The sequence below is a fragment of the Erpetoichthys calabaricus genome, chromosome 4, assembly GCF_900747795.2.
Source record: "Erpetoichthys calabaricus chromosome 4, fErpCal1.3, whole genome shotgun sequence".
NCBI lineage: Eukaryota > Metazoa > Chordata > Cladistia > Polypteriformes > Polypteridae > Erpetoichthys > Erpetoichthys calabaricus.
In genome coordinates this window covers 22,765,484-22,781,871 of record NC_041397.2, presented here as the reverse complement: position 1 = coordinate 22,781,871, position 16,388 = coordinate 22,765,484, and the positions used below count along the sequence as shown (strand labels likewise).

Below are 16,388 nucleotides of genomic sequence, written 5' to 3'. Positions count from 1 at the left end.
AGTGTTTTACAGTTTGAAATCTTCCATGCTGTCTTTACAGTATTTAAAGATTGGCAAAACAGATGATTAACTTATTCTAGGAAACAAAAATTACTGTGAACTAGTGCTGCACAAAGAGAGTCCAGAAGGGATACAAATCGACTCTTTAATTCCACCCGGGGGGGTAAACGTTAACATTTAACATTATACATAGTTATTGTCTGTTTTTCACCTGCATTATTATCATTCTTTAATTTAATATTATTTATTGTATCAGTATGCTGCTGCTGAAGAATGTGAATTTCCCATTGGGATTAATAAAGTATCTATCTATCTATCTATCTATCTATCTATCTATCTATCTATCTATCTATCTATCTATCTATCTATCTATCTATCTATCTGGATTAAAAAACACTTTTATTGGTAAAATACATGTGTATTTATTTATTTTTTATGGTGCTTTTCTGTTAGCGTTACAAATTATGTTTTGTATTTTTATTTAATGTTATTTTAATAATGCTATAATTTTGTAATTAGTTGATAGAATTTGAGCTTATACAGTGCCCTCCATAATGTTTGGGACAAAGATATATTTTCCTTGATTCACACCTCTGCTTCACAGTTTAAAGCTACAAATCAAAGTGAAACAGACTTTCATTTAAAGGGATTTGCATTCACTTCAGTCACAACATGTAGAATTGAGAACACGTTTTCTATGTGCACCATAATGTTTTATGACACCACAATGGCAGGTCTGTTAAAGCCATCATATTTAGTTCTTCTTCCATTTTCAGCTATTGCTTATTTTGGGGTCTCTTCCCCTTAAGTTTTCTCTTCAGCATATGGAAGGCCTGCTCCATTGGATTTAAATTGGGTGACTAGCTTGGCCATTCAAGAATTTTCCATTTTTCATCTTTGACAAACTCCTGTGTTGCCTCAACACTACGTTTGAGTTCATTACCTAGTTGTAGGATGAAGTGCCGTCCAGTGAGTTTGGAGGCATTTACTGGAACTTGAGCAGATAGCATATTTCTGTACACATCAGAATTCATTGTGTCACTGCCATTGGCTGTTACATCATCAGTGAAGAGAAGTGTGTCAGTACCTGTGGCGGCCATACATTCTCAAGCCATAACAAACCCACCACCGTGTTTAACAGATGAGATGGCATGCTTTGGATCTTGGGAAGTTCCTTTTCACATTTTGCCCTTGTGATCACTTTGATACAGGTTCATTTTTGTCTCATCTGTCGAGAAGACCTTTTCCCAGAATTCTGCAGGCACTGTTAAGTACTTTTTCACAAACTGTAATCTGGCCTTCCTGTTTTCGTGGCTAACTAGTGGATTGCATCTTGCTGTGTGGCCTCTGTAATTCTGTTCATGGAGTTTTCTGCAGATAGTCACCTCTGACATATCAATCTGCCCCCTGAAGACTGTTTCTGATCTGTCAGACAGGCATTTGAGGCTTTTTTTTTTTTTTTTTTTTACCATAGTAAGGATTCTGTCATCAGAATTGGAGGTCTTTCTTGGCCTACCAGTCCCTTTGTAATTACAGAGCTCACCAGTGCATTATTTCTTCTTAATGTTATTTGATATGGTTGATTTTAATTGTCCTAAGGTTAACAATGTCGTTAATGGTTTTATTCTGGTTTTGCAGCCTTACTCTGGATTCTTTGACTTAAATTGGCACAGCCCTTGTCCTCATGTTGAACAATGGCAACTATATACTCCAAAGGGTAGATGCAAGCCGAGGTATCTTATAAAGCAATAAAACAACCTTGAGTAATCACAATCGCCTGTGACAACAATTGTCCCAAACATTATGGAGCCCTGAAATGGGGGAGCCATGTAATAAAAAGTGTTGTCATTTATACATGACGTGACCAAAATGTATGCAAATACTCTTAAATGAAAGTCTGCAATGTGCACTTTAATTATGTCTAAATTGCTTGATTTGTAATTTTAAACTGTGGGGCAAATCAATGAAAAATGTGTCTTTGTCCCAAACATTATGGAGGGCACTATAAGTGGACGTGCCCTTTATCAGAATAAATTGAATGACACATATGAAGTATTATTAATTGTATTCTTCCTACCGTATGCAGTTTCTGCTCATTATACATGTATATGTTTTATTTCAAATTGTTGATTTTCTAATATTTTAATAGTAGTTGTATGCAATTTAAGATTACTTTTTTATTCTTAGAACTGCACAGTAAATCCCACAGAGGGTATTGCCAAAAGAGTGGACAGGCTTGGTATGGCATTTACAGATCGATTTGCTAAGGCAATGGGACAAGCTTGTGCTGAAATTGGGTCTCAGGTAAAGTTTGCTTTCTTTTCATATTTTCTTTTTTTGAAGGTAAGTATTACAAAGAAACACCTTTGTAAGTTGTACATTTGTTGTACATACTATGTTTTGGAGACTATTGCTTATTATTTGAATCAAGATTTTTATTTATCTAAAATTGGCAAAACTGACATGAATGCATTTTGGAATATAAATGGAATTAAACTGGATCATGTTTAGATAAAAGAAACAAATGAGCATTTACCTTTTTCCACTGATACAATATTCACAAAGGGAAAACAGGAGACAGAAAAAAATCATTAACACATGTACTTGGCATGTGCAGCCTAATAAAGACAGCTTTGCCTATAAATACAAGATGGGATAACCTGACAGAACTTTATCTGCCAAGCTAGAAAAAGAGCCATTTAAAGAGGCCAAAATTATTAGATTAAAGAGTAATAGCTGTTATGTATATGAAAAAAGGAACATTCACTTTAATCTTTATTAATGTAACATTGAGATGACATCTGGAGTACAGTTCCGTCACTAGTGCTACAGAAAAAGGCAGCTGTGTAGAGAAGAGCAACAAGAAAAATAGGACATTCTATTGACAGTCTGGTCCACAACACAGCAGACCTAATCTGTGTCATCAGAAATGTCAAGGTCAGAATAATTTCAGTTAAAAGTAGTGACTATCGCATGTTTTGACATGTAAGTAAAAAGTTCTCTGTACTGTGTACGTGTGACAAACTAGTACCACATGCATAATGGAATACTCCCCCCAAAAATTATATTTTTTATGTTATTTATCTCATGCATTTTGTATTGATAGCTGAGAAAAAATTTTAATCTCATGTGTTCAAGGAGATTGGAGATAAAAAAAAAAACTTGATTATAGAATAGACATCAGTGGTGACCAACTCTGGACCGTAGCAAACAGTATAAAAACATACATGAAAGAGTCTTGCATGATCTATATGTCATCATCTAGTTGTATGCTCACAATGTGCAAAATGTAAGCAGTTTTTGCTTAAGTATCTTTAAATAAATACTTGGAAGAAAATCAGAATGGTGCAAGCAGAGGAAATATGTTTACATGTGACTGTGCTTTTGAATTTAAGACTCACCTCTTACCTTCATTGATTGGTCAAGAGTCCTGTCTTCAGTTTTAACAGTAGAATTACCAAAGCCTACGAAACAACTTGTAAATCCAGCCCACCTTAAATTTCGTCGCACTTCTCTGTCAGTGTCTTTTGTCCTGTAAATGTGCCGATCAAGACAAGCAGCAAGCAGCCTACTATTCCATCCCCCCACCGCCACAGAACGTGTACAAAGTTCTCCCATCCTCATGCCTTGATTATCTGGAAGTAAAGTGCCAAAGTTTTATAGTGAAAATAATAGATCGTTATTTGGAACACATGCATTTCATGTGTATTCCGTTTACACAGTAATCTGTGTAAACACATTGTTAAAACAAACGTTTTTCATATTTTAGTAATAAATGACAAAATGTAGGCATAAATTATATAATGTGTGAAGCCTGAAGTCCAGAGATCATATAAACACTTTCACAAAAGTTTCAAGGATGATACAACAGCTTCCATGGCATAGCAGTAAGAATTGCTGACTTGTAATCAAGAGTCTCCGGTTCGATCCTGACTGCCTTCTATATTTACCATTTTGAGTAGTGAGCTGCTCTTATTGTTAATATTATACAATAAACACATACATTTGGTTTGCATCTGTAACAGCTGGTGAACATTTATAGTACTTGTAAAAGTTAACTTTTTTTTTTTTCTTCACTTTTATTCTCTGTCACAAGAATAAAAAATGAAAAATGTTTGTTTTAACAGTGTGTTTACAGTGATCCCTCCTCCATCGCGGGGGTTGCGTTCCAGAGCCCCCCGCGAAAGGTGAAAATCCACAAAGTAAAAACCATATGTTTATATGGTTATTTTTATATTGTCACGCTTGGGTCACAGATTTGCACAGAAACACCGGAGGTTGTAGAGAGACAGGAACTTTATTCAAACACTGCAAACAAACATTTGTCTCTTTTTCAAAAGTTTAAACGTGCTCCATGACAAGACAGAGATGACAGTTCTGTCTCACAATTAAAAGAATGCAAACATATCTTCCTCTTCCAAGGACTGCGCGTCAGGAGCAGAGAATGTCAGAGAGAGAGAAAAACAAACAATCAAAAATCAATAGGCACTATTTGGGCTTTTAAATATGAATGTTAGAGAAAGAGAGAAAAGCAAACAATCAAAAACCGATTGGTGCTGTTCAAGCTTTTAAGTATGCGAAGCACCGTGCGGGAAGCATATCGCTTGACAAAGCAGCCGCAAGTTAGCCCAGCAAGGAAGGGAGCAATGTGAAGGTAGTCTTTCATCATGTTTTAGACAAGCATCCATATCCTCTAGGGGTGCGAACAGCCCCCCTGCTCACACCCCCTCCGTCAGGAGCAGAGAATGTCAGAGTGAGAGAGAGAAAAGCAAACAATCAAAAATCAACAGGTGCTGTTTGGGCTTTTAAGTATGCAAAGCACCGTGCAGGAAGCATATCGCGCAAAATAGCGGCCACAAGTAAGCCCAGCAAGGAAGGGAGCAATGTGAAGGTAGTCTTTCAGCGTTTTTTGAGGAGTGACCGTATCCTCTAGGGGTGCGAACAGCCCCCCTGCTCACAATATATTTGAGGAGTTTTATTTAATACGTAATACATGCTCTGATTGGGTAGCTTCTCAGCCATCTGCCAATAGCGTGCCTTGTATGAAATCAACTTGGCAAACCAACTGAGGAAGCATGTACCAGAAATTAAAAGACCCATTGTCTACTGAAACCCACGAACCAGCAAAAAATCCGTGATATATATTTAAATATGCTTACATATAAAATCTGCGATAGAGTGAAGCCGCGAAAGTTGAAGCGCGACATACCGAGGGATTACTATACACAGATTACTGTAGAAACGGAATACACATAAAATGCATGTGTTCCAAATAACGATCTATTATTTCCACTCTAAAACTTCAGCACTTCACTTCCAGATAATCAAGGCATGAGGATGGGAGAACTTTGTGCATGTTCTGCGGCGGTGGGGGGATGAAATAGTAGGCTGCTTGTCTTGATCGGCACATTTACAGGACAAAAGACACTGACGGAGAAGTGTGAAGGGATTTAAGGTGGGCCAGATTTACAAGTTTTTTCATAGGCTTTGGTAATTCTAGTGTTAACAACTAGCCACATTACCTGTCAAAGGCAGGGTAATACATTACATTAAAAAATATTTGATATCTTTTGCCCTGTGTGTACCTTCAGCACCTTTCCACAGTATCCTCAATTGTCTGAATTTCTCATGACTGTTGCTCCCCTGTCAAACGCATTCTTGTAAAGCCTACTTATCAGACTTCAATGCACGTTGCCCACCTCCTGTTTGCTTTTGTACTGCTCATCTTTGAACTTCAAAGTTTACAGGTGACGCTCAGCATACCTTTTACATCTCTTCATATGTCTTACACTTTCTCTTTCGATTGCGTTACCGAAGCCAAACTGACTTATCAGATTGCTGTAACGGACTGAACACAGACCTAAGTGTTTTATTATATAGTAGATTTTTGAGTAAAAAAATGCTTGCATTTTATCCGTTGTGGGCAAATGACTGGATGACTTTATATGTGAATCAAGCAACATGAGTAATGTGAGATTTTTTTCATGAACATTTTGCTTTTGTCCATCTTAGGTAACCGTAGACACTCATTCTAGCAGAATGTTTTAATGTCAACATTTTCATGGAGAAAGGAGATAATTAATTTTTTCTCTGGCATCACTATGAACTGCTTGGGGTAAATAAAATATAAATGGAATATTATTTTTAATACTGCTTTAAATATACCTCTGAAAACTAGGATGTGGCTCATTCAAGACGGAAACCAAGAAGCATATCTTTTTATGGCAGGTAGTAGGAACCTTGAGGAAGTACTAAGGCAAAGGAGTTGTAATAGATACACTAATGGCCTTTTAAATAATGCTCAGATGAGATATTGGGACAACTTAATTTTCCATCCATCCATCCATTGTCTCCCGCTTATCCGAGGTCAGGTCGCGGGGGCAGCAGCTTGAGCAGAGATGCCCAGACTTCCCTCTCCCCGGCCACTTCTTCTAGCTCTTCCGGGAGAATCCCAAGGCGTTCCCAGGCCAGTCGAGAGACATAGTCCCTCCAGCGTGTCCTGGGTCTTCCCCGCGGCCTCCTCCCGGTTGGACGTGCCCGGAACACCTCACCAGGGAGGCGTCCAGGAGGCATCCTGATCAGATGCCCGAGCCACCTCATCTGACTCCTCTCGATGCGGAGGAGCAGTGGCTCAACTCTGAGCCCCTCCCGGATGACTGAGCTTCTCACCCTATCTTTAAGGGAGAGCCCAGACACCCTGCGGAGGAAACTCATTTCAGCCGCTTGTATTTGCGATCTCGTTCTTTCGGTCACTACCCATAGTTCATGACCATAGGTGAGGGTAGGAACATAGATCGACTGGTAAATTGAGAGCTTCGCCTTACGGCTCAGCTCCTTTTTCACCACAACAGACCGATGCAGCGCCCGCATTACTGCGGATGCCGCACCGATCCGCCTGTCGATCTCACGCTCCATTCTTCCCTCACTCGTGAACAAGACCCCGAGATACTTGAACTCCTCCACTTGGGGCAGGATCTCGCTACCAACCCTGAGAGGGCACTCCACCCTTTTCCGGCTGAGGACCATGGTCTCGGATTTGGAGGTGCTGATTCTCATCCCAGCCGCTTCACACTCGGCTGCGAACCGATCCAGAGAGAGCTGAAGATCACGGCCTGATGAAGCAAACAGGACAACATCATCTGCAAAAAGCAGTATTATTATTATTAGCTAACAAAAGCTAACAAACAAGCTGGAGTAAATCAATGTCTCATAGTGTTAACTAATTTCTGGCTCTTATAGAACAAAGGATGCCAGGGTATTTTTTTTACTAGTAAAATGAAAATGTCAAAATGAACATTACATCAAACTTCTTATTCCTCCATCCAGCAATGGTTGCTTTTCAGAAACACAGCAGATTGAGTCTATTGCTGCTTTTGGCGAGCTGTGGGACTATAGATCTGTCTTATTAAAAAACAATGAAAATGATAAATACAGAAAATATGTGCATCAGCAGCAAGCTTGTTGTTGGTTTGTTAAATGTCCTGTTCATTTGTTGTCTTCTAGCTTTTGCTATTTTTAAAATGTGGTTTTAACTATTCTATGTGGCTGATTGGTGTGAGTCACCACTTAATTTGATGTTCCTCATTAGAAAGTTAAACTGAATAACTAGCTCAGTTTTAAATGATGAATCCCACCTTTTGTGCACTGAATTTCAGTTTCTTCCTTCTGAACAAAGGTTTATAGTCCCAGCAGCTATTACTCAGATGAACAAGCCGGAACAAGTTGTATTTATTTATTTAGTTTTTATTGGTTTGGGTTGGAATTTGAGTACTTTTATTATGTATGTCAATTGTTTGTGTTTGTAGAATGTTTGTCAAGATGGATAATGACCTGTCTATTGCAAGCAAATCTACCTATGGGCACAACTAAAGTAACCTGAAACTGAAGCTGTCATCTGCTAGTTCATAGAGCTGTTATGCTTCTCGAATGATTTGTCATAATGGGTGTACATTTACCATCAATATGTGAAACTTCATTTAATTCTTTAGTTCTCAAATTTACTGATGTCTCAAAATAAATTTCTGATATTTTAAAATGTAGTTCCACATTTCAGATATCTGAAACTCATTTCAAGGTATCTTATAATACAGCAAAACATTTTCTAAGATATCTTCACCTCAGAAGTATACCAAATCTTTAATACATTTTGAGGTATGTGAAATGCATTTCACGATATGTCCTGTACATTTTTATATATCTCAAAACTACTTTCTGTGCATATTAAGATCTCCAAAATGCATTTTGAAATGTCATCATATTGACCTCCTGTGTATTTTAAGATATCTAAAGTTTATTTACAATATCTGTAAATGGTTCATTTGGTTTTTATACTAACACATTTTTGCATGTAACTACTATAGCTGAACAACATTGTGCTTAGCTTTATAATTTGCATTTTCATACATAACTCAGGTTTGAATGGCTTTGCACTTAAACAATGCACACATCATAATGTAGGCTTCTGCTCTGTCATTTTTAGCTTTTGTGCAAATTAACATTTATTAAAAAGTAAACTAAAACACAAAAAAAACGGAACTATTAGAACAAAAGGCTACATGAGCCAAATTGAAGCCTAAAGATCTGCAAGATGGTAATCTGTTCAAGCAATTATAGCTAGTTAATAAATTTCATTTTTTTAATACAATGGATTACTAAATTATTGTCATATTTGCACTTAAATCAGCTTTCATGTTTGTTGGCTTGTTTTACTGTTAAAGCAATACATTGTATATATTTTGAATGATATATTTTTAACAGGTAATAAAGAAGTGTGTTTGCAATAGTGTTTTGAGAATGTTTATTTCTTTATTTTTTACAGAGGTACAAGCTGGGTGTTCGTTTGTACTACAGAATCATGGAAATCATGCTGAAGTTGGTATGTAGAAAATGTAAAAAAAACAAACCTGTCATCATAAACTGTCCAGCTGATGTACACTTTTTTTAGTGATTAATTAAATTATAAAACAACACATTAATATGAGCTTTCTTTATATTTTCATAAAATTTAGGATGAGAGAATGGAAGTTTGTATTTTTGTATTTACAGCATTTTCTTGAAAAGTATGATCTGTTATCAAATTTTACTATCACTTTATTTTCTTCTAGGAAGAAATGCGTCTATCTGTTCACAATTTTAGGTGAGTGTAAGTATTCTTAGATCATAATTTATAATTCAAAAATTCTTGACTACATGTTTTTTCCCAATTTTCTTTTTTAAATTTATTTTTTTTAGAATGTTTTAATTTTATTACTGTTAAAATAAGTAACATACAATTCAATTAAAAATGCCACATTCCAGGAAATGAACTATGCTGTGAAAAAGGTTATCATTTAATACCACTTCCTGCTTAGTTCATAACCAAAAAAACAAAACCAAAAAACCAAACCCTAAGGTGCTCATCTGTACTAAAACAGAGGCAGAGGCCCAAGACTATTTAAGAACAGCTTTTAATGAATTCTTAATCAGATTTTTGAAGGAGCTGTATGGATCATTATAATGATTTTTTCTTCTAGTTTTAAATAATAGAAGACATTGCTTTCCCATTGAGTTATGGAGGAGAAGCCTGATCAGTGTAGTACGGGAGGTCACACAATACATTTATTCTTGGATACTCTTATTCCATCTGGTGTTGCTCCTTATGAAGCCCTTAGGTGATGAAGAGTCGTTGTGAGTCCAGCATGGTCTGATTAAGAAGAGAATATTTTCCAAAAAATGACCTTAGTGTGGGGCATCAATACATAATATTCTACAATTACAACCACCCGAGTCAATTTAGAATAGCCATTTAACATGGGACTGTCAACTTATAATGTGCTTGTTTACATTTGTGATACGTTCATGTTTGCTAAGTATACCAACTAAGCAGGGAAACTCTTTAACCTCCTTATAGCGTTAATTTTTTTCTCAAAAAAAACAAGTAAAAAGCGTTGCATTTTTTGTCTTAAAAAATTACATTTTTATTAAATCTCATCTTTCTACTGAAAAACATGCAAAACACTAAAAGAAAGTCAGAAGTGTAGAAAGTATAATAATGATACAAGTAATAATAATATGAACAGCACACTGCACATGTGCGAGTGACACAAGTGTCACTTTTGGATTCCCAGAATGACTTTCGGTTTCATTAACCATTTCAATTTCACTGCCTGAAGACAGATTCACTTCGTCATCACTGCTGATGAGAGGTGTTTCTTAACAGATGCCATTTTGAGGTTAGGAGAAGGCATTGCCCAGGTAATACTCAGGCCTGACGCTTATTCGAGACATGCCTATACAGTTACCCGAATAACGCTCGGCACTAACAATATTGGCACTTTTACAGCTCGAGTAAACCTCTGGTCTTACATGAGACGCATCTGTTTGGTTGCCCAAATAACGCTCGGCACGAACGTCTTTTAGCACTGTTTTTGCAGCCCAAGTAATGTTCGGGATTAATGCTAAAGGGGCTAAAAGATATTTATTTGTAGTATTTTGGGAACTATACCCACATTACAAACATACTTTATTTCCCAGAAGAACTCCTATTATTGATATTCTTTCTTGCATTTCTTAACAACATGCAATGGTGCCAGGATAAACAAAGTGTACTGTGATAGCCTACCAAAAGAATTTTATACAAAATTCTGAGAATTGATAAAGACATTTATTATAGTATCTAAAGAACTACTTCAAGGAAGAAAAATATTACCAACAATGTGATTAAGTTTTATAATGTTAATACCCAAGAAATTGTTAGGAAGACAACAATACTGATCCCTGTGATGTTACAGAGTCAAACGTGTTGGCAAATAAGAATTAGTCAGAATATCGATAAAATAGTACTTACTGGCCAAACGTGTGCTGTGCTATTGTGGAATGTGACATACAGTACAGCAGGTGTTGATATTATAAAATTAGCAGAAGGCAGGAAGTAGAACTTTGCTTTGGTCAATTTAGATTCAGTGCTACTACTACCACCACTGCCAGTGATGGTCCGGATTAAAATGCACCCTTCTTTTTATATCTGTCAACAAGTCATTTAAACAGAAACTATATTAAATATGCTGATTTCCCAAGACACATTTTAGTTAGGATGACATGGTGGTACGGTAGCTAACACTGTTGCCACACAAATCCCATGCTGCAGTTTCAAATCACTCACCTGGTTGCTGTCTTTGGTTGCCTCTTAATGTCTAAATGTTATTTCTCTGGGTACTACTATTTTACTTCCACATCCCAAATACATGCTGGTAGGTCAACTGGCGATTTTAAACTGGTGTTGTGAGTGTGAGCAGAAGTTTCCTGCAATGGACTGGCACCCAGAGTTGGTTCCTTCTTTGAGTCCACTGCTACCAAGATATTCTGTGGCTGCTTGCCCTGAATTTGATGAAGTGGGTTCCCAGCTATAGTAAAATAATTACTCATCATTGTCATCACTTTGCAAAGGTTTCATTGGTGTCATCTGTGTATGTTTTTGTTACACCTTTAGCCAGAAAACACTGAAAAGACTGTTTAAAATGTGCTATATGGACAATGAATGTTTAATTTCATTTGATATATTCTAACCAAGTTAGAGTTTCTTTGGACTGTGTACACATCACGTTAGAGTTATAACTTGCCAATAATCACTTTCAAACAATGTATTCATTTTCTTTTTTTTTCCATAGTATGTTATTGAATGATAATATTTTCCACACATCATTGTTAGCCTGTGCATTGGAAGTTGTTATGGCTACATATGGCAGTAAGTAGGTCTCTTTTGTTTCCTATTTAAGAGAATGAAATGACTTTTTAATAAATAAGATAAAAAATATCTGTATTCACTTGAATTTCACTAAACATTTTGCCAAATATATGCTGTAAACATGTAAGCAAATTTAGCAACTTTGATAAACTGTTCAGTGATTTTTGCCAGAAAAGTGGTGTGAAAAACTATTTGCCCCCTTCCTGATTTCTTATTCTTTTGCATGTTTGTCACACAAAATGTTTCTGATCATCACACACATTTAACCATTAGTCAAATATAACACAAGTAAACACAAAATGCAGTTTTTAAATGATGGTTTTTATTATTTAGGGAGAAAAAAAAATCCAAACCTACATGGCCCTGTGTGAAAAAGTAATTGCCCCCTTGTTAAAAAATAACCTAACTGTGGTGTATCACACCTGAGTTCAATTTCCGTAGCCACCCCCAGGCCTGATTACTGCCACACCTGTTTCAATCAAGAAATCACTTAAATAGGAGCTGCCTGACACAGAGAAGTAGACCAAAAGCACCTCAAAAGCTAGACATCATGCCAAGATCCAAAGAAATTCAGGAACAAATGAGAACAGAAGTAATTGAGATCTATCAGTCTGGTAAAGGTTATAAAGCCATTTCTAAAGCTTTGGGACTCCAGCGAACCACAGTGAGAGCCATTACCCACAAATGGCAAAAACATGGAACAGTGGTGAACCTTCCCAGGAGTGGCCGGCCGACCAAAATTACCCCAAGAGCGCAGAGACGACTCATCCGAGAGGTCACAAAAGACCCCAGGACAACGTCTAAAGAACTGCAGGCCTCACTTGCCTCAATTAAGGTCAGTGTTCACGACTCCACCATAAGAAAGAGACTGGGCAAAAACGGCCTGCATGGCAGATTTCCAAGACGCAAACCACTGTTAAGCAAAAAGAACATTAGGGCTCGTCTCAATTTTGCTAAGAAACATCTCAATGATTGCCAAGACTTTTGGGAAAATACCTTGTGGACTGATGAGTCAAAAGTTGAACTTTTTGGAAGGCAAATGTCCCGTTACATCTGGCGTAAAAGGAACACAGCATTTCAGAAAAAGAACATCATACCAACAGTAAAATATGATGGTGGTAGTGTGATGGTCTGGGGTTGTTTTGCTGCTTCAGGACCTGGAAGGCTTGCTGTGATAGATGGAACCATGAATTCTACTGTCTACCAAAAAATCCTGAAGGAGAATGTCCGGCCATCTGTTCGTCAGCTCAAGCTGAAGCGATCTTGGGTGCTGCAACAGGACAATGACCCAAAACACACCAGCAAATCCACCTCTGAATGGCTGAAGAAAAACAAAGTGAAGACTTTGGAGTGGCCTAGTCAAAGTCCTGACCTGAATCCAATTGAGATGCTATGGCATGACCTTAAAAAGGCGGTTCATGCTAGAAAACCCTCAAATAAAGCTGAATTACAACAATTTTGCAAAGATGAGTGGGCCAAAATTCCTCCAGAGCGCTGTAAAAGACTCATTGCAAGTTATCGCAAACGCTTGATTGCAGTTATTGCTGCTAAGGGTGGCCCAACCAGTTATTAGGTTCAGGGGGCAATTACTTTTTCACACAGGGCCATGTAGGTTTGGATTTTTTTTTCTCCCTAAATAATAAAAACCACCATTTACAAACTGCATTTTGTGTTTACTTGTGTTATATTTGACTAATGGTTAAATGTGTTTGATGATCAGAAACATTTTGTGTGACAAACATGCAAAAGAATAAGAAATCAGGAAGGGGGCAAATAGTTTTTCACACCACTGTAAGATGGGCAGGGATAGAAAATATTCGGCTGTATATCTGCTTTTTAAAAACCTTTTCTAAGTTACTTGTCATTACCCTGTGACACATAAACTTAATCTAATAATCATGAAAGATAAGTTTCCATGTTAGCTTGTACTTCACAAAATAATATATCAATAGGAAAGATTGGGCATCACCACACTTATCATCTTAATGCATCATATCCCCAGAAAGAGACCTACAAAATTATCAGATTAATTTCACACCCACTTTATGACGGAGTACCTGAATTACTAAATGCAAATAGATGGATAGTTTGAAGTTAAGTTATTAAAAAAAAAAAAAAAAAAAAAGTGAAGTTTTTTTTGTTTATTTTTTTTTTAATCAGGTACCAATTTAAAAAGCTTTGGCTCATCGGAAACAGACCTGCTCTTTCCTTGGATACTTGATGTGTTTGGGCTGAAAGCCTTTGACTTCTATAAAGTAATTGAGAGCTTCATCAAAGCTGAGCCAAATTTGACCTGGGAAATGATAAAGCATCTAGAGCGTTGTGAGCATCGCATCATGGAATCCCTGGCTTGGGTCTCGGTAAGTCTGTTTAAGATTGTTATCTATATTACTAAACCACAGTTTAATTTATGAACGGACGGCGGACGCACCGCATGCACACTGCACCTCAGAGTCAAACCCAGCAGCTTCCCAGAGTCAGTAGGTGGCGCACAAACAACACAACCTGTGAACTAAACCTGCTCTAATCCACTGTGCCTGCGGTCTGTGTGGAATATTTGAATCACATAACGGAAAGAGCTCAACGATTTGTAATACAAAACCGAGCCCGTGGTTCCCAGAGTCAGTGCGTGGCGCCTAAACACCACAACCTGTAAACTACACCTGCTCTAATCCACTGTGCCAGCAGTCAGCGTGTGTAAGTTGGAGTAATTCTTCCTAACAGTAAACGACTTCTACCTAACGACACAGCCACAGAACAACAAAGACGAGACCGCATGGATAAAAACAATACACGGAGGCTCCTACGACACGCTTTAGACACACCAGAAGCAAAGACGTCACGGCTCCACAATGAAAGAGCTCAACTAACGGAAATACAAAACGAGCCCGTATGGATAAACACAATGAACGAATGCGCCCACAACGCGCTTCTGACACAGCAGAGGCAAAGGAGTCACGGCTCCAAATGGAAGGAGCTCAACGATTAGTAATACAAACACAAGCCCGTATGGCTACGACCTGTAAACGAGCCCGTATGGATAAAAACAATGAACGAAGGCGCCCACACAAAGAAACCACTTTAGTACAAATATGTTTATTTAATTAAATGAAAACTTTACCATGGCTACGACCTGTAAACTAAACCTGAGGTAAAGCATGCACGCCAGGTTGTACAGCCGCCCGAACGCGACCGCCCACACCACCGCATATACCACATTTGTTTAGTAATGTAGCCCTCCATGCCCGGATCCGCCGCCATGGTCACTTCAGCACGTGAATCCGCCGCTGTCAGCAAACGACTTCTTGCTGACGACACAGCCATAGAAAAACAAAAAAGAGGCTGCATGGATAAAAACAATAAACGAAGGCGCCTACAACACGCTTCTGAAACACCAGAACCAGATGAGTCACAGCTCCAAAAAGAAACTGCTTTAGTACAAATATGTTTATTTAATTAAATGAACTTTCCCAGGACGCACCCACCCTCCATGATATTTCATCCCTCCAAGTATCGGAGGGAACAGAAAGTGATTGCCATTCTTGGATTTGCGATTCTTTTGAGAATCGCGGGCTTGCTGGTGGTGTTATAGGTTGCTCTTGTTTAGCCCCCTATGTTTTATTAAATCAGGGTAAAATGAATGCATTGCATGACCAGCTAAACACGTTAACAATTGTTTTTGAAAATAAGTACCATTTTAGTTTATATTTTTGACACGCTTAAAAGCCCCCTGAAGTGCTTTTATACAATATTGTTTGTCAGGACTTTGGCTTTTTGTAAATCTGTTTTGGTATATATACACAGACTCCATTCACACTTTGAAGTAAATGCAATATACTTTATAGTCTGTATTTACACATATGTGCAGTTGATTTCAAAATATTTAAAGGTCATCTGATATGTGAAATAATGATTTAAGTTCATCTCCATTATTGTAGGCAAAATTAATTAGTTCTCAGAAAAGTATAGTTTCCTGCCAATATCAGTATCTAGGTGTCTGCTTGGAGGTAAAAACATGTACAATTCTTTCAGTGTTTCTATAAAACTATTCAACAGCTACTTTTATGGAAAAAAAAAGATTAAATCACGAGATTGCACTCTCTAGTTTTCATTCGTCACACAGAAGTGCCAAAATCTCTTAAAAGTTTTATTACTTTGTCTGACTTTGCCTTGTTTGCTAATATGTATTGGTAATGCTGCGGTTAAAACACTATTGAACAGTTGCAAATAGAATTTGTGTGCACTGCTTCATCATATTACACTGTCATATTTGTTAATTGCTTTTCTGGTTAGCATCAGACTTACAAAACTATGTGGAAGTTTCAAAATACGAGTGTTGCCATAGTTGGGACATAAATGAAGATGCTGCACCAATGCCTTTGTCTTGAAGCAATCTGTGTGCCACATACAGAACATGAATCTTGTACTAAAAGAGGCACACATGACACAAGTTGCTAGGTTGTGTTTGGAATACCTGTATATTCAGCAGCACCGGTGTATAGCAAAAAAAAAGTCCTGAAGTGTTTCCCTTTATAGCAAGCAAAAGTAGTAAATGATTCTGTCTGTCTGTCTGTCTGTCTATGCTTGGCTGTAGAGGTCTGCACAGCACTCACGTTTTTGATACTGTTCTTATCCACCACCACTAAAGCTTTATCCTTCTCCTCTA

General features: G+C 37.5%; 1 protein-coding gene across 1 annotated transcript in view; it reads left to right on the top strand.

Annotated features, from left to right (window-relative positions):
• The window catches only part of rb1 (retinoblastoma 1), a 323,190-nt gene that overhangs the window by 118,918 nt on the left and 187,884 nt on the right, over nt 1–16,388 (top strand). The window contains exons 13-17 of the mRNA XM_028799245.2: nt 2,188–2,304; nt 8,819–8,875; nt 9,105–9,136; nt 11,646–11,722; nt 13,883–14,082. Coding sequence (XP_028655078.2) covers nt 2,188–2,304; nt 8,819–8,875; nt 9,105–9,136; nt 11,646–11,722; nt 13,883–14,082 — 483 coding nt within the window. The remainder of the gene's footprint in view (nt 1–2,187; nt 2,305–8,818; nt 8,876–9,104; nt 9,137–11,645; nt 11,723–13,882; nt 14,083–16,388) is intronic.